Source organism: Gracilinanus agilis, chromosome 6, assembly GCF_016433145.1.
Source record: "Gracilinanus agilis isolate LMUSP501 chromosome 6, AgileGrace, whole genome shotgun sequence".
NCBI lineage: Eukaryota > Metazoa > Chordata > Mammalia > Didelphimorphia > Didelphidae > Gracilinanus > Gracilinanus agilis.
In genome coordinates this window covers 247,166,017-247,185,392 of record NC_058135.1, presented here as the reverse complement: position 1 = coordinate 247,185,392, position 19,376 = coordinate 247,166,017, and the positions used below count along the sequence as shown (strand labels likewise).

The 19,376-nt window shown below is 36.4% G+C and overlaps 1 protein-coding gene across 1 annotated transcript in view; it reads right to left on the bottom strand.

The window, feature by feature from the left end:
• Window positions 1-6,792, bottom strand: part of GAS2 (growth arrest specific 2) — a 154,932-nt gene extending 148,140 nt beyond the window's left edge. Inside the window, exon 1 of the mRNA XM_044681839.1 lies at window positions 6,645-6,792. Within this exon, the coding sequence (XP_044537774.1) occupies window positions 6,645-6,792 (148 nt within the window). The remainder of the gene's footprint in view (window positions 1-6,644) is intronic.
• Window positions 6,793-19,376: the final 12,584 nt, after the last annotated feature.

The window sequence follows — 19,376 nt, the reverse complement described above, 5'->3', positions numbered from 1 at the left end:
ACTTACTATCTGATCTTACCTTGAACTACACTCAGCATGCTACACTTTTGAAGAAAAATGCTCAGGTGAAAAGGGTGACCCAATCAAATGAGATTGCATTCATTGTTACTAAATCTAAGGACCTACCCATGGTTTTAAAAAATTAGCTGCCAACATGCAGCATAAAGAAAGGTTGTCTAGGTCAGTGATGTCAAAGATGTAGCCCACAGCACTCGTGTGTGGCCTGGATCATATTAAAATATAGTTCCTATCTGATTTTAATTTGTTGGTGTGTTGATAAAAAGAAAATATATAAGTATGTGTGGTTTCCTAAATCAATATGTAACCCCCAGGGATCCTAATGTCTGATTTAGTGGCCAATGTTTCTGTTTAAGTTTGAAACCACTACTATAGGTTAAAGTTTGTGTAGAAACTGATTTGGGGTGTTAGCGGACTATACACTAAATGAGAAACAATGGTGTGGTCTAACTGCAAAAAAAAAAGCTAACATTATTAGAAGCATAGAGTCTAAAGGAGGGAGATGACAGATTCCCCACTATTCTTTCTGTTGTCAGGTCACATCTACAGTCAAATGGATCTGTCCTCTCATCAATTAAATATTTCCACTAATGTTTGTCTATATGGCTCTTGTCCATGTTAGCTCAAAAGTGTCACCATCAAGAGTCTATCCAATGTGCTGGAAGCTTTCCTGACAGCACAAGATTATCTAGAGGGTTCTATGGTTCTACAGCTGTTATTTCTCACTCTTGCCACTTGCTCAACTTGCTCTATCATTCTCTTTTATTTGATATTCTTTGTTTCACCTTCTTTGGAGTTCCACGATGGTTACATGTTATACTCTGTTATATCTACAATGAAACTTTTCATTTCCCTCTGTGTGCATTCATCATAGTTTTTTACAAGTAGTGGAGTTCCATATCTAGCAAGTATATAACCACATCAGTAAAATTTTAGCATTAAAAAGACAGGCTTTTCTTTATATGGGAAGCTTATTGCCAACAAATGAGCTTTACAGATTCCTAACAGGTAGACTTCTGTGTTCAGCTGTAGGTTGACAAGCTGGACCACAACCAGGAAAGAATGACAAAGATGGTGCAGAGGACCATATGGCACAAAGGATTGGTTGAAGGAAGAATTGGGCATCTTTAGCCTCAAGAAGAAAAGACTTAGATGAAGGAAGAAGAGAGACAGAAAGAGCTATCATTTTCTGCTTGGTCCTGGAGGACAAAAATGAAAAAAAAAACAAGTAATATTTAAAGAGAGATAGAATTTGGCTTAATATAAAGTTTAAACTTCTTTAAGATTTAGAATTGTCCAAAATTGGAGCTAGTTGCCTCAAATATAATGGGTTCCTCATTACTTGATCTCAAATGGAGGCAAGATAAACACTCATCAGGTCTATCACAGAAGAGATTCCTGTCTGGATATGAGTTGAACTAGAGGGTCTCTATAATCCCTTCCAACTCCGAGTTCCTGCAGTATTTTCCAGGATTTCTGTTTCCCTTAAACAGTTAATTTATCCAGATGGTATTTTACTACCTAGACATGTAATATTTCAGTCTGTCTAGGTAACAACTAGCTTAATAAATGTTCATTGAACAATTGAATGAAAAACAGAAATGGGCATTTGTTTTTGCCCCCCTTTCAATTCTGGGCACAGAAATCAATTATTACTCACTTTTATTGATTTGTGATACTAGTCATATAATCACTGGAAATTGTGCCATTATATATATATATATATATATGTGTGTGTGTGTGTGTGTGTGTGTGTGTGTGTGTGTGTGTGTGTGTATATATTCCAATGGCCCAGTAAAATCTAATTTCTCTTCTCTCCAAGGATTTCTTACTAGCCAAATCACTGGGATAAGAAATGAACATTTGGAAAACCCAAACTCTTAAACTGCTATTTTAGAAGTGGGATCAGAAGTGTCTGGTTTGAAAATTACACATTCAATATTTTCTTTAAAAGCCATAAAATGAAAAGAAAAAAGGAGTTGGGAAGATAGTTTGCTTAAGTCACCTTGCCTCTAAAACAAACAGAAAGCTTTTCCATATGCAGAGAACCATTGCATTAGGACCTAAGCTCTTTCTATAAGAGCAAAATATCTTTATGGCTTTTTGAAGTAGTTTCTATATTTCTACCTTCCCCCATCCCTCTACACCTTCCTCTCCCCCTCAATGAAAGTTACAGAATCTTCTTTATTTTTAATTGAAAATTTCTAATTAATTAATTAATTAAGAATATTTTTCCCATGTTCTTTCCCTCTCCCCATAGCTGATGCACATTTCCATTGGTTTCTTTGTGCATCATCAATCAAGACCTATTTCCATATTATTTATAATTGCACTAGGGTGATGCTTTAGTCTACACAATCTTATAAAATGAAAAATATCTGCTATAAAAGCATCCAAGGTATCTCTAGTTTTTCCTTATGGTGAAAAGCAAGATATCATATATTTAGGAAGGAACTTCACTAATCGAAAATTGAAAACATTCTTTTAATATGATGCAAATATTAGATGCTATGAATATACCACGAGATATTCCTCTGACACACAATTGATGCTAAACTCCTCTGTTACTTAAAATTTTTTTCCACAATATCAGTCATATGGTTTCTCTCCTTTTGCCATTATGCCACAATAAAATATTCTATTCTCCTCCCAGAATCCTTTGCATCCTTAAATTATACCAAGTTTTCCCAACCTTGATAAAGAAATCTGGTTGGAATTTATAGCCTATCTATTTCAGATGAACTCAATTCAACCTTGAGCTGCTTCTGCTCTGTCTCTCTAGGTTCTCAGAGGATCACATTCCTAAGAGAGCTGAAGAAACCATCAATCACATCTATCACGAGCTACTAGGAGCAAGGTACCCTGAATGTCCCAATTATGTAAAATTGATAGACAAGCATAGGGGAAAGAAATCATTCTTATAGCATCCCAAAAGGAAAGCTATTCATTGCACAGATCTATTCCTCAGTCTCTAAAAGACTTTATTTCCATTTTTTATGCACAGCCTCATGTATTAGATAGAGGATGAGCCTATGAGTCAGAAATACTTGAGCTCTGGCCTTGTCTCTGCTACATAATGTGTGACCTGAGCAAGTGACTTAACTTCCCAGTGTTCTTCTAAGCAATTCTTTAGATCATGTCATCAAGAAATTACCAAGCTCCATCAAGGGAGGGGTCCATCTAGTCAAGAGAGTCTCTATATTAGAAATAATTTAGAAATTAAAGGTCTGAATCCTACCTCTTTTTTTCTGCAGAAATTTTCTGAGGTGGCCAACATCACAAATATAAATTTTAAACACAATTCCTGATTCATTGAATCATTTAATTTTTAAGTTGGGTAACATCATTGATCACAGAACATAGATTATATGGATCATCCAGCCAAACTCCTCCATTTGATAAGGGAGAAAACTGAGGATTAGTGGAAGTGCCAGTTAATAACAGATCTAGGACTCTAGAATAATTGCCTCTTAGAGTAATATTCTGAACTATGTTGCTTTGTGATTACTTGAGTATATTATCCTGGTGTTAGAATTTTTCTGCTCATAAGAAGGAGATTGCTTTGAAAATGCCCACACTTAGCCAATGAAATTTCATAATTATAATAAATAATAATGTTAGATTGTTTTTATATAGCACTTTAAGATTTTTAGAGTACTTTGCACGAATTATCTCATTTGAACTTTAAAACAACCCGGTAAAGAGAGTGCTTTAATTATCCTTATTTTAGAGATGAGGAAACCGTAGTTCAGAGTGGTCAAAGGATTTGTCTATAATATTGACACTAGTCAGTGTCTGAGGCAGCATTTGAACCAGGTCTTCTTGATTGCAAGTCCAGCACTCAATCCACCACCCCATAGACATGCTCTTTAGAGAAGCCTATAAAAAGATAACAGGGCAGGGGCAGCTGGGTGGCTCAGGGGATTGAGAGCCAGGCCTAGAGATGGGAGGTCCTAGGTTCAAATCTGGCCTTGGACACTTCCTAGCTGTGTGATCCTGGGCAAGTCCCTTAATCCCCATTGCCTAGCCCTTACTGCTCTTCTGCCTTGGAGTCAATATACAGTGTTGACTCCAAGACAGAAGGTAAGGGTTTAAAAAAAAAAGACTATAGTCATAGATTTTATGAATAGAGCTAAATAATCTATCCCAGCAGTAACTGCCAGGAGGATTATTCTTGTGGGTAGCAGGTTTACTTTATTAGATAAGGGAAGGAAATGATAGGATTTCGGCAGCAGCTTCACAGGTGCATAAAGGATAACACCTGCACAAAGGTACTAATAAGCTTTTGGCATGAAAGTTTGAATAAAGAAATTACAAAGGATCTATTACAAAAATAAAAAGAAGAAAAAACCTGTTTGCATTCAATTATATGGGTGAAATTAGAAGGCAAAGGCATTTCAAAGCTCCCAAAATTGCATGAACATTGCAAGACAATTTTTAAAAGTCACGACATTAATTTTAGTGGAAATAATATCAAATTCTGAGTCATATAGTCTGGGTTCTAATCCTGGGAGTGCCAATTGCTACCTTTGTGAAGTTGAGCAAACCCTTTGTCCTCTCTAGGCCACTTTCTTCACCTATAAAATAAGAGAGGTAGACCTGAGGACCTTTAAGATCTCTTCCACCTCTAAACAATGACCATTACAAAAAGGAGGGGGGAAAAATGCAAAAAAAAGGAGAAGGGAGACTTGGGCTATACCAAGAACACTTATAAGTTTTCTAAATTTGCAATGTCTCTTTTTAGCAAAATTTTTTTTAATTTTATTCATAAACTTGGTAAGAAGGAGCCTTCTCCAATTCCTAAATAAGTTTTAATATTTGGGAAAAGCTTTCAGTAGGAATAGTGTTACAATAGGATCCTGAGGTTCATAGATTTAAAGTCCAAAAGGGCTTATGAGGTTATCTAGGCCAACCCTCTCATTTTACAAGTTAGGAAACCGAGTCCCAGGACAGTAAGATTTGGCTAAGCAACAGGGGACAGAAGCAGAATTTGAATCCAGGTCCTATGATTGCAACTTCTATAGTTTTTCAACTACACTACAATATATTGCTAGGGTGTGAGGATGATTCCAGTTTGAAGTTTGCAAAGCTCTTCACATACACAGATGTTTTATGCTTACAACAATCCTATGAGATAGGTTAGGGAGAGTTATTGAATCTTTCATTTCACTGGTCCAAGAAATTTCCAATACGGAATTATCTCTACCAAAATAAGTGGCAATTTACAGCCCTAGAGAAGTGACTAGATTGCTGGGTGATGAAACGATTCACAAAGGATCACACAATCAGTATGTTTCAGAGGTGGGACACAGTCCAAGTGTTCCCTGCTTGGATGTCAGCTCTCTACTTACTTTGACATCCTGCCTCTCAGTGTGCCACATACAACAGACGTTATTATCCTTGTTTTCACAGATAAGGAAACTGAAGGTCAGAACCATCAGCTTATCCACAATCAAGCAGCTAGTAAATATTATTGGTGACTTGCCTTGAAGTGCAGCACTATCATCTCACTAATTGGTCCCTCAAAATAAGTTGAGGGGAAAAAGTTTGCTGATTAATTCTGTTTAGTTCTTCTTAACACATTTTTCTTAGGTTTTAATAAAGCTAATTTCTTAAGGTTTTATTTCTTGTCATTCTAGAAGAGAACATAGTGAATAGAATGCAAGATCTGGAGTCAAAAAGGGTTCAGATCCGGCTTTAGATGCTTCACTGTGTGACCTAGAGAAATCACTTCTTTCTTAACCTCGGGTTTTTTTAATCTATAAAATATAGATAATAGTAATCGATAACATTTATAGAGCCCTTTAGCGTTTGCAAAATTCTTAAAATATTATATTTATTTTTACATACTTCATTTAATTTATATTCTTTGCATATACTCATAAGAAACCTGGGAGGTAGGTGCTATTATCTTCTCCATTTTACAGAAAAGGAATTGAGGCAGGCAGAGGTAAACTGACTTGCCTTGGGATATACTTCTAGTAAATATATGAGTCTGAATTCAAACTCAGGTCTTTCTATTCAGGAACAAACGAGATGATATATATTGAGTGTTTTGAAAACCTTAAAGTGCTACTCAAATATCATTTATTACTCATATATCCTTTGCAAGGATATAATACATCTTATAGTTTACAAAGCCATACACCCAAATAATACAAACATTGTGAATATTCCTATCCTCATTTTGAAAATTGTAAAGTGGCCTTGCTAAGATTCCCAAATTATAAAGAACTCAAAAATCAGATTCTTTTCTCTTCATCACAAATCCTAAAAATCCTCACAAAGTCTGTAATTAAATAATGTCAAAATTACCAATCAAATAAACCATTTTCCTTGGGGTCTGGAAGTAGAAGGGGAAAGGGAAAGGGAAGGGGAGGGGAAAATATGGAGGAGAATCAATCAAGTATAAAACAAACAATCCATTTCCTTGAAATTTTCCACTTTATAACCCCATGGAACATGAAGAACATGGGAGACCTTGGGAAAGTCATTGAAATTTTCCATAAGCTTCGAATTGCACTGAAACAAAATTGAAATAAGATCAGCTTGTCTTCCCATGGTTCTATCACATGCTCATATAAAAACCTACTTTCTGCTCACCAAATCAGATCTTAAAACCTTACCTAATAGGTTTGTCAACCACAAGGCAAGATCTTCTTTCATCGGCAACAAATTAGCTTCATGTCTGCTGGCCAGCCACTGACTGTACTGATGCATATCTGAGAGTCCTGGGCCACTGCGTACCTTTGGGCTCAGGGCTGTACACATCATTTATCTGGTTGTAATACCTGTTGGGGAAATAAAAGAATTGGAACTGATTATAGAATGTCTTCCATTTGAGTTCTGATGAATAGAACTGGTGACAAGCTGAGTCTCCTGACACGATCATTGACCTTGTTCATGGATACTTTGATGACAGAGGGTCTGATTAATCATTAAGCCACATGTTGTGCCACTTTCCTTTTTATCTAAGTTTGCTTCCGTTCACACTCACTCAACCTATTGACCATATTGGTAGGAAACAGCCTAAACCAAAGGTCAAATGCAAAAAAACAAACTAAGTCTCAAGTTGGGATTAAAATAGCACATTTAGTTGAATTTAAAATACTTGTGAAGCACATTTTCCTTTTCTCAGTATAGAGGTTTTACATAGTGGGTTCAGAATGTCATATACTTTGTAAAATCTGATAATCTTGGTCGCCAGTTTTGCTTAACCACTTTTCTTTCTCCAAAAGGAGAGTTCAATAATGGGGGCCAAAAGACTTGGTATTTTGAAAAAAAAACAAAACAATATTTTTTCTTTGAAAGCTAAGAGTTAATATTTTGCTAGATGAAACGTAGCTCAACGCCGTTATATATACATATGCAGTTGCAATTTAATTTATAAATTCCAATTTTCTCTTAGGAAAAAAATTGAAAACAGACCACTATTATGGAAATCAATAACTTTTTCACATAATATGTTTATACTCTATATCATATAATTCATGACATAGAAATCCTTATTCTTCTTTTAAATTTTTTCTAATAGGAGCTTTTTTTACAACAATCAGTACCTGCTAAAGAGATTTTAATTGACAATAATTTATGATGACCATTAACTTGAATATTAAAGAGGTATACTATAGCTTTGATTACAGGAGATTTTTAGGAGATTTCACTACCCCCTTTCTTTGTGGCTATCTAGATTCTTTATCATATACTTTTAATGGAGGAGATGGAATTGTAAGGAAAGGAGTAATTCTTTAGAAAGGTATAGACAAGAGGAAAAGGATATGTAAGAAATGATTTTAAGTGTAACAATAATCCTTTAAAAAAGAGATAAAAGTTAAGACTCCTGAGAAGTTATAGCTTCTGTAGCCATATGTAAATCGCAAGCAAATGTGCTTTCAGTTCTAATTAACTTAACATAGCTTTTATAATTATAATATTGATTTTAATAAATAATAATAAAATTTTATAATATAATAATTTTAATTACAATATTGATTTTCTGGGGGGAAATGCCAATGTTGACAATTGACAGAAGAATAGTACACCAAAAAAAGAATGGATGTGTCATCCTACAAAACCCATCAATACCTTGTTTCTTTGAATACTTGGTATTTGACTTTAAACAGTATATTTATATAGACATTAGACACGGAAAATGAGGCTACAGAATTAATTATCGTGCAGCCAAAGCTTTAAACTCAGCAAGTTCACTAATTGTTCTAATTAGGATTATAGAACTCTATTTTTTGGTCATCAGTGCTTAAATAGCATACTCACATAGACTGCTAATGAGTGAGGCAGCAAAAACAGAGGCATTCACAGCAGACAAGACAACAAACTCATTTATCATATTTAGTATGTGATGGAACTGTCACATCTTTGTCAATGTCTTGAGAATTATTTTAAGAATAGCTTAATGAAGCAGAATGAAAATGCTCATTCTAATCACCATGGAGTGAACTCCATTCTTTCACAGTTAATCTGAAATCCAGACAGCTACATTTCCCTCGCCCGCTTTGCTTACTTACTTAAATCCTATATCTTTGAAAATGTGCTTTTAAAAATATTTAAATATGTAGGTCTAGTCTTTCTAATGACTACAAAAGCACTCTTTCCCAAATATTTAATTTTTACATTAGAGTTGACTTTGGGGAAGAGAAGGCAATACTTGTCGGGTCTCCTGAGGGGAAAAAGACAAACAATATAGGCACAGTCTTATCAGCTGTTGATTTATATTTTATGTATTCTTTGGAAATGTTCCTTATAAAGACAGTCACATAGAAACCTCTATCTCCTTACCAGGAAGAAAAATAGGGATGGAGGTAGGAAGAGGGGGGGAAATTTAAAAAAAAAAAGAACTAAAGCTCAAGTTTGGAATTTTCCTTGAAGGTGATAAATCCCCCTTAAAGTTTTCATACCTTTTGGCTGCCAAGGTCACAGAGCTGCTGAAATGTTTTGTAATCTGTCTGGCCATATGTTACCAAGTTGTCAGAATAGGGAGCCGAGTTTCTCATTGTTTATAGCCTCTGCAGCTCCTAATGACATTATTCATATAAAGTACTACAGTCTCTCCCTAAAGTTGGTGATTAAATACTGGAAACCTAAAACACTTCTCCCATTTCTTTTCATAAAATAATACTCATCCAAAAGGCAAACACTTCCTTGGAGGGGAAACCCAACTTCTAAATGGTTGCTTATACTTCCTATAGGCTAACTTTCCCAATAAAACATTCAAGCAATAATACATTTAGCGCATGACTCAGACATTTATATAACTAATTGAAAGCTTTAAAAGGTTACCTCTAAAATGTCTTTCTCCTCAAGAAACAAGCTCTCCCACTACTTTCCTGAAAGTGAGATGCAATGGTTCAGTAACTTTACCTACACCCTATTATGGATGCCCCAACTCACATTTATGCAGCACCGTCCCATTTCGCACTCCAAAAGCAAGAAGACAGCTTGGATTCTTAGGTTTATTGTCTAGCTGAGAATTCAGCCTAGGATAGTTTACAGTGCACCTAATGGCATGTAACAGTTTTCAACCAGCCAAAGGGATCCATTTCTACCCCCTTCATCCCAGAAAACAGAGCAGTTCTTATGTTGCTTTACAGTGGCACCTTTATTTGTCAGGCAGGTTGGACAGTGCTTCGCCAATAATGTAATCCAAACTATCTTCTAATGTTTGCAAATGATCACTGCTCAGAAACAAAAAGTAATTTGGCATTTTTGGTGTGTGTGCGCAGACCGTCTTTTTGATGAACTTAATTAACTACTGGGATAGAAGAACAAAAGGGACACAAAAAGGAGGGAGGGTGGGCTCAGTGGATGAGCAATATAATAGAAGAGTTATCCAATTCAACTTGTCCTAGGATTGTCGCCATCTATAGTCACTGCCATACTGGATGGATCCATTCCTTATAAAATGAATGAGAGATATCAATTCAGTTTCTTCTGACCTTATGTTCTCAACTCCAGGAAAATTACTAGCTATCTTGGTGCGACTCAGTAGTATTATTGGAAATCTCCCAGAAACTCTATGAAGTTAGCCTCTGAGGAAGTAAGAACAAGGAAAAGGGAATGGAAGCAGTTTCCATAGTCGAAATCAGAGTTTAGATGAATTGATAGCATTTGCATTGTAGTTTTTAGTAAAAGACGTTAAAGAAAGCTAAAGGAATTAAAACTGCTTCTACTATGGAGAAATACTTTGAATATGACACTTTATCAGAGAAAAAAAACATCTGTAAGGTATTATTTTGAATTTGAGTTAGATTTATATAGCTTTTAGATGTAAGAAGGGGGAATTTCAACTATATTTTTCTTGTATTGGAATTTATAGGACCATCTATTTAGAAGCAACAGCATAGTGTAGCATTTAGAGATCTGACCTCAAAGTCAGGAAGACCTAGATATAAGTCTCGCCTCTGACCTACAGGCTCTATAAATCTGGACAAGTCACTTAACATCTCAGTGCTCTGGATAGTTATGAAGGTGTCAGTCTAGAGCAACAGAGAGTATTCTAACCCAAGGATTGCCTGATACCAATTAAATCACAGATCCAGTTCCTTTCCTCTATCCCTTAGAACAAGAAAAAAAAAACTTTAGCAAAATAGTTTAATCTGTTATTTTACAAATGAGAGACCTGAGGTCTAGGAAAGAGAAATAACTTACTTCCAAGTAAGTCACACAGGTAAACAAGTAGCAAAAGCAGTATTCAAACCCAGATTCTCTTCATTTTATTGTGCTGCCTCAGATTATCCCAAAATACTTATGTAAACTTAGAAAGACCCTTAAAACTGAGAAAAGGAGCAGAGAATAAATGTCTTCTTGTTCCTGCCAGCTCTGATTCTGATGCCATAGAGGCCACATCTTTCCTTTGAACAACTAGAGAATTAGATCCCTGGGATTGCTAATTCATTAAAAACTTCACTTTATAAAGGAAAAATAAATGGCAATAAACCAAACAAAATTCCTCTGAATGTTTAATGCTGAGGTCTTTTCTCCTTTCACAGTAGAGAAGGTTCTGGAATAACAATTAAGATGACACTTGAACCAACACTGGGGCAGATGAAGAAGCTAATGATGCAATGACCGAAACATCGCATGTTTAAAATATCTATCTAGGATACTGCTGCTCTGGGATCCCTGATTTTGCAAGCAGAGCATATCTCAATAATGAGACCTGTGACTAAAGAGGTTTTTTTAGATGCCTAGAGATCTATTAACTGACCAAAAAGGCATATTATTCAACTATAATGATCACAGACTCATAGAATGTTGGGATTGGATGAGTCTATGAAGTTGAATACAATATGTTGAAAGAAATACCACACAAATGAGTAACAATTATTTGGAAACAGAAGGAAAAATAAGACTATCACTCCAATCTGATGTGAGAATGTTCCAGGTGCCACAGTACTATGCTTTCTTACCACAGGAACTAATCATATAACCAAAACCTGGTCAAGTTTCCACTAATTTTATCTTTAACTTCATTTTAAAATAAAATAGGAATATTCTTTTTTAAAAATATTATTTGGACTAGTCATTTAACCTCCCTAGGTTTCAGTTTTCTAATACATAAAATGAAAGACTAGGACTGGATGAGCTCTAAGATCCATCCCAGGGATAGATATAAAACTGATGGAGATCAAAAATGACACAATGATGAATTAAAATCCAAAAGATTTTATACCCAAAATGAGAGATGTTCTCAAATGTGAGGCTAAAATAATTTATTTGGAAGACATAGGAGTTTCGAATTGTTTTTTTTTAATCACAGAAATTTAAGAATCAGAAGAAACATTAGAGACAGTCCAACCCATGCATATTTGCACAAATCTTCTCAACAACATTTTTAAATGATCATTTTGTAGAAATAATAGGAGTTATTTAGCATTGTGTGTGGGTATGCACATGGGAATGCCTAGAATATCTTTTTTGATGGACTTAATTTATGAGTAGACTAGAAATACAAGTGGGACACATCAGGGAAGGACATAGCACAGGATGATCCAATTCAACTTGTCCTAGGGCTCAACTTGTCCTAGGGCTACAGCCATCTATAGTTACTGCCTTGCTGGATGAATTCACTGCTATAATCCATTATGAAAATGAATGAGAGGTATCCATTCAGTTTTTCCTGTCATGTTCACATTGCCAGGAAAATTACTAGCTATTCTTGGTGTGACTCATTAGCACTATTATGGAATCACCCAGAGACCCTCTGAATTTAGACTCAGAAGAGGCATGAGCAAGGAAAATGGAATAGAAGCAGTTCAAATGGTCAAAATGAGAATTTAGATGGACTGAAATCATCTGCAACCTTTGCTTAAAGATCTTTGATGAAAGGTAACCAATCACCTCCCAAAGCAATCTGTTTCTCTTTGGGTTAATGATAATAAATAAAATAAGCTTCTCCTTAGATCGAGCCTAAACTTTTCCACTTTTACTATTGTTTCTGGTTCTGCCATATGGAGCCAAAAAAAGAACAAAACCAAACATTTTACTTGACAGCCCTGAAAATACTTGAAGACAGACCTCATGTCTATATTCAATTCCAGATATTGGGTTTCTTTTAAGAAAGCCTAAGATTGCATTTATTTTCTCAGCTACTATAGTATATTTAAATAAAACATGCTGTTATTTAAGAAGTGAACTTAAAAGAGTGTAATTGTGGAGAAAAGGACATATTTCCCAGGGTTATTATTACAGTAGTAAACTCTGATAGAAAGTAGTAGATCATTCTTCCCATCTGTTGTTACTTAGTTCAATTATTACTAAGAAGCCCAACATCAGGTGCTCCACACTTAGAGAACCAGCTAACTGCTCTCTGAATGTATAGTCCATAGCTTAAAACCACAGTGACTTACCTTCTTAATATGCCCCATGGGATACCAAAGGGAATAAATTTAGCAATGTGGATAGCTCATCAGCATCTCTCACCCCAATGGGGGAGGAGAAGCTTGACGCACATAGATTAATGGCACTATCTTCAAGGTTGAAGGACAAAATCATTTCTTAAGAATAAGAATCTAGAAATATCATTGTTGCATCACTCTAACTGTTCTCTACTAGAAAAAAGTGTACCAAGGATTTTTATTGCATAAAGACTTTGGGTGGTTTGATACATGAGAGGAATTGACTCTCAAAAAGTTAAATATGACTTTAAAGCTCTATATTTTCTAAGTATTTTTTTTACCAAGAAAAATTCCTTGTCTCAGGGATATTCTAACAAGAATATATTATTAAAAAATTCACCAAAAAAGTAAACGTTTCTGAACCAATTTCTTCCCATAAAGTGATTTTTTAAAAAATTAAGAATTATGAAAAAATTTGTCAAATAGAATTCTATATGTGTACATGTGTACACATAAATTTACATAGGTATATAAGGCACACAATGTGACAATAAAATATATATGAGATGTATAGACATAAATCATGAATTTAATGTCGTAGAATTATAAGAACTGAGGAAGACCTTAGAAAACAGCTCTCTCACCTCCCTAACTTAACATGGAAAGCCCAGAAATGTAGTATCTGGGCAACTTCATACAATCAGAGTACCTAGTAGTAAAGCTGGCACTATATCCTTAATCTCTTGGCTTTCAACACCAGACTTATCTCATGACCTATTATTTTACCCTGCTGAAATAGAATAGATTTGACCCTTATATTTTATAAATAATCATGACTTCAATTAGAGAAATATGATTTTATGAGATACAAATACAAGGATCACACACTCCCTACCCTCCAATATGACAAATACATAAAAGGCAGCAATCAGGTTTCATTTCTAATGTTATAAGGAAGTCCATTTGCTTACTAGTTGGTTGATGATCCCAAAAAACTGTCAATTTAGAACAGGATTTTTCAAACCAAATTAGCTCTGAATATAACGTTCAAGTCAAGAGTGGGAAATTGCCATCTGAAAGCTATTAATCAATTACAATTTTAAATAATTTTTAATTTTTACAATTACACCAAAATATGATCTTAGCTGACAAAATAAACCCCAATTCACAAGAAGTCTTTGTCTTCTTTGTTATGAATCTGAGACAAAATGTGTGCTAAAATAAAACAACTTTTGGTAAGTTAGTACATTACCATACATTGATATAAAAATTTTAAGACTTTGGTTTAAAGCCAGAAATAATATATATTTTATATTATATATTTATATTCACATTATATGTATTTATGCACATATTATATGTGTTTGTATCTCATGAACTTTAGGGAAATCATATTCATAAACACCCAGGAGTAATGGGGACAGTAAAAAAATGAGACAAATCATTGGATTATAGAGCTAAAACAGAAGGAACATTTAAGATCATATAATAGCACTAATTTCAACAATAAGGAAACTTAAGCCTAGACAGATTAAGTCATTGGCCCAATGTCACAAGTGAAAAGTGAGAGTCAGGATTTGAATCCAGGTCCACTGACTCCAAAATTATTTTTCCCCTAGGGTTCCATGCTACTTCCTTAATATTTTATCATTAAAAAAAGTTCTGAGAAGTCTATTCTTTTTCTTTTGCCTCAGCTGTGGTTTAAATAAATATCTAAACATAAAATTATTTACCATTTATGTCACAACCATTTGTATCATAGATGCCCTTACTTGACATTTTCAGATCCCTGGTGTGCTATGAAGATGTTAAATTCTATTTTCTAGCCTGAGGACATGATTCTCAGTGGATTCATTCTCTACTTGAACAAGGCTTGAAGTTTTCATAAACACACCATTCCAAGTTGGACTGATGTTCTAGCTCACCAGGGTACCAGAGAATAGCTTATTGATCCTCCTAGCTCTCATCAAATGAGTTTTAACAAAGTCATCTAAATTTCAACAAAACCACATTCCCCAAAGCCAAATCATCCTTCTTAGCAGCAAATGCACTCTAGAGTACACCTTAATATTCCTGGTAGCAGAAATCATTGTCAGAGACCCCATAAGTATACCCCATGGAAGGCAAGTTCACACAGATGGATGGGTGCCTGATCCAATGCCTCAATCCTCTATGTCCTCAGTCCCTTACCTTCTTCTATTAAGCTGTCAAAGCAGAGGAAGCCATGTTGGAGATGACCACCACCTCCTGCTCTGCAGTCAGGTGAAAGCATTCCTTGGAAAGGAATTCATTGATCAATTGCAAAGGCCAGAATGGGCAAAGCCAGCTGCCAAGAAGCAAAAGACCTGTCAGCTGGGAAAACCTCTCAGCTTTAAGGCTCTAAGAGAGGACGACGATTTGCTCTACTTTTGGTCTCAATTAATCTCAAGGGAGACGTTTGGGGAGGGGACTGAAGGTGTGCTTCCTTTCCCTTTCTGTTGCTCCTAGCTCTAAGCCTCAGCAGCAGGACACCAAAAGCTGCCTAGACCACAGTGGTCAGATGCAGATCCTATTTCAACTGCACAAGAGTTCCCATACATCAGTGATGGAAGATTGCTAGGGCTCCCCACTTCCTCCTCCCCCCCACCAAATACTGCAGGCAAAAGACAAGAAGAGCCAAAAATATAGAATGGGAAGCAAAGGGGGCAAAAGGAAAGCAGGGGGCCAGAAGAAGAAAGATGATGGTGCTTTCCAAGACCTTCAAATAACAGAAGGGCAACATGGGATAGCTTCAAATTTGCCTCTGGGGGGAAAGAGAGATTTCTGAACCTGTCCCCTTTTTTGTCCCCTGCTAACCAGGCAAATTTAGTCCCTAGTGAGGAACTCTCCCTGCAGCTTTGTACAGGTTTGACTAACTAGAAGAACGGATGCCCCTTAAGATGAGTTGAAGGTTTGGCTCCCCTAAAAATTTAAAATTCATCTCTTTTCCAAAAACCTTATCGGGTTTGGAAGCAAACAGTATTTTTTAAAGGCTGCCTTCACTGGCCTGACAAGTCGAAACTCTGGTCCGCTCATCAGATGAGAATAAGGTTACCTTACTTACACCCCACTCCAATCCCTATTACTATTTATCATTGTCCTGGCTCTTCTTCACTCTTGTTTCCTTTATACTAAAAAAAAAAAGTCAAGCCTCGACTTACTAACAGGCTCTACTGCCCCGCTGTCTGTATAATCAGGCACTAATTAGGCATTTTCACTCCTCTCCCTGGTTGGCTAGAGGTAGTTGCACCATCACTTTTTCCCGTTGCAGGCATTTGTCACTGCCTTTGACTGCAGTGTTTGCTGGAAGCCAAAAGCTGCTTTACAGAAGCAGCAAATCACCCCACGCTCCCGAGGCGCAAGGGATGGCCACCCCTCTTTAACAGCGCTAACGTCTCCCCCAGTGCTTCAGCAAGGCTCAGTGCCCATGTTCATCTGCCCTCCCCTCTCCTTCCCGAAGCTTATTTGCTTTCAGTGAAAACACCACAAGAGCTCATCCCCCAAAGCAGGCTCTCCCGCTCCTGCGAACCTCCTGCTCCCCCCAAATATCCGCATTGCTGAGACTGAGGCTGCCGCCTTAGGGAAAAAGCCGCGTGCGCACCCAGGGCCACTTAGCTGCGGGCATTTCTCACCCCAGCGTCTTTGGGCTCTGCTTGCTGCTGCTGCTGCTTCTGCTCCTGAAAGGAAGCCTCTCTCTTCCCTGCCCTGCTGCAGGGGCTCCGAGTTCGCCTCCTCTGGAAGTCCGTCAGTCCCGCAGGTCTCTCGCCTCCTCACCCCACCAGCAGCAGCAGCAGCTCTGACTCCAGCCCTCTCTTCATACTTCTCTGGGCGCTCCGCTTGGTGATGTTTGGGAAAACGATTTCCAACCCCCCCACACACACACCCCCACCCCCTTGCCAGAAACAGATTTCCTACATTTCATCAGTCCACATAGACTGAACGGAAGTAAAATGCTTACTTTTTCTGCTGGACGGCAAACTCAATTGACACTGATTTACCCTTGAAACGCTGAGATATTATATTACAAGCCCTTGGCAGCAATTCCGAAGTCGGGTCCAAGCTCCCCGCCCCCCAGTCCCCCAAACATTGACCTAAGGAAGACCAAAAAAATCGTTTAACTTCAATGTTTTCACAAAGTAAATGGCTTTAGCATAATATTAAAACTGGATGCTGAAAGAGTTTGCGCTTTTTGGCCAGCAGTTTTACAATTCCAGGGTCATATGCGTCTCATTATGTTCTCTAGAAAGTTTTTTTGGTGTGGGTTTTTTTTTTTTAAGACTCTCTTCGTTCTAAAGTGAACAATACACTTCTTTAAAATGTGATTCTTTTCATTGAACATGGCAGATTTGAGACTGGGCTTCAAGCTCACTGCTGTTTCTCTTTGAGAAAAGAAATATTATCCCACCTTGCCTTCACTCAGCAAACCTGCTTTATGCTGAATGGCACAGACAATTTTCCCCAACTGTTGTTTATTAGGAGACTATATTGGGGAGGAGAGGGATCCTGTTCTGAATTGCAAGGGGTTGCAGAGGTAGAACAAATGTTCCCTCTCCCACTTCACCTCACGTGTGGATGAGAACCCTTCACTTGTTGAGTTTACTTACATATCACATTATCTCTTTCCATTTGGTGTATTTCAAAAGAAGTACACTTTGGAGGAAAAGTGTTTTTTTTTCTCCTTCTTTTAACTTCATCATTTCCTCTTTCCTCTTTCATTAGTAAAGATAGGTGGCAAAGTTATTATTACTGAATATATCTCCTCTGAAAACTAAAGGAACTAAAATTTTAGGACAACACTAAAAGGGAAGTGGAGAAATAAAAAGAAGAGATTATTTTTATTAAATTATATCTTTCTATTTTAAGTAGTTATTTTTTCCTAAATCACCCATCGCTTTGTGATAAGTTCATACCAAAGTTTTAGGAAGACAATGGGAGAGACTATTTGGGCGCTCCATTTATTAGATTGTTTTCACATTATACCTTTTGTTTTGTCATAATTATTTATTCTTGAAGATCTCAGTTCCATCCTCCCCACCAAAAAAAAAAGTCCTATGATTTTCAAAGTTTTAAATGGCAGCATCCTTATAAAAGGTCTATAAGTTTTTTGGACATCAGAAAACTCACACAAAACGGTATCCTTATGAGATGGTGTACATGAGTCTTAAACATACGGCTTAAATTTTCTTCAAAAGTAATAGAGATTTAAGTATTACAGGGAAAGGACTTTGGCAAAGGAACTTAAATTTTCCATTATATTTAAAGGAAAATTTACATGGATCAAGAAAAGTAAAAGAAATTGTTCTAACCATACACAATGGAAAATGGCAAAATTACTAAATTGGCTAGACAGGCAATCTGTTCTGTGAGTATCTAGATTAAAGCATCACCTAATGTCCCATAGGCTTATCAACTCAACATATCCAAAACTGAAATCCCAATAAACTTGTTTTTCTTTCTAAATTATCTACTTATGTCAAGGATACAACCAATCTTCCAATCAGTGAGGCTTACGAGGTAGAAGTCATCCTTGACTATTAATTTTACCTCTCCATGTCCAGTGAATTATGAGTTCTAGGTCCTCAACATTTCACACCTATCCCTAAGTCTCTTCTCAGAAAGCTACCACCCAGGGCAGGTGGGTAGCTCAGTGGATTGAGAGTCAGGCCTAGAGATGGGAGGTCCTAGGTTCAAATCTGGCCTCAGACACTTCCCAGCTGTGTGACCCTGGGCAAGTCATTTGACCCCCATTGCCCACCCTTACCACTTTTCCACCTAGGAGCCAATACACAGAAGTTAAGGGTTTAAAAAAAAAAGAAAGAAAGAAAGTTATCACCTTAGGTTAGGCTCTCATACCCTCTGACTTGTACTATTGGTCTCCTTACCTCAAATCTTTCCCCACTTTTATCTGTCTTCCAAATAGAGCTGCCAAAATGAAATCTTTAAAGCATAGGTTGGATCATGTCATTCACTTGCTCCTTCTTGTTACCTCTAAGGTCAAAGACAAACTTCAGCATTCAAAACCCTTTAAAAGTCAGATTTTTTTTTTCCAGGTTGATTATACATTTCCCTTCTCATCCATTCTATGCTTCAGCTTCACTAGCAATCCACATCACTAGAAGTAGAACCAACAATCAAATTAATAAATGAATATATGTGTATGTATACATACATATATATATATATATTTAAATTAGGGAGATGAAGTTGACAAATAGATAAGACACCAGAGATCATCATCTAATGTCCAAACACTTCATTTTTCATCATCTTTTTTTTTTATCATATTCATCAACAGATATTAATTTGAGCATTCATAAAAGTATATAATGAGGTAACCTGATAGCCTTAAAGTTGTTGAACATGTTCTTTGCCCTTAAAGATCTTTTTAATTGGTCCAAAACTCAATGCACACATTATCATATTATTCATCCATATTATGAAAATAAAATATTGGAAGCCACCATATTTGACACCCTTAAGTACTAT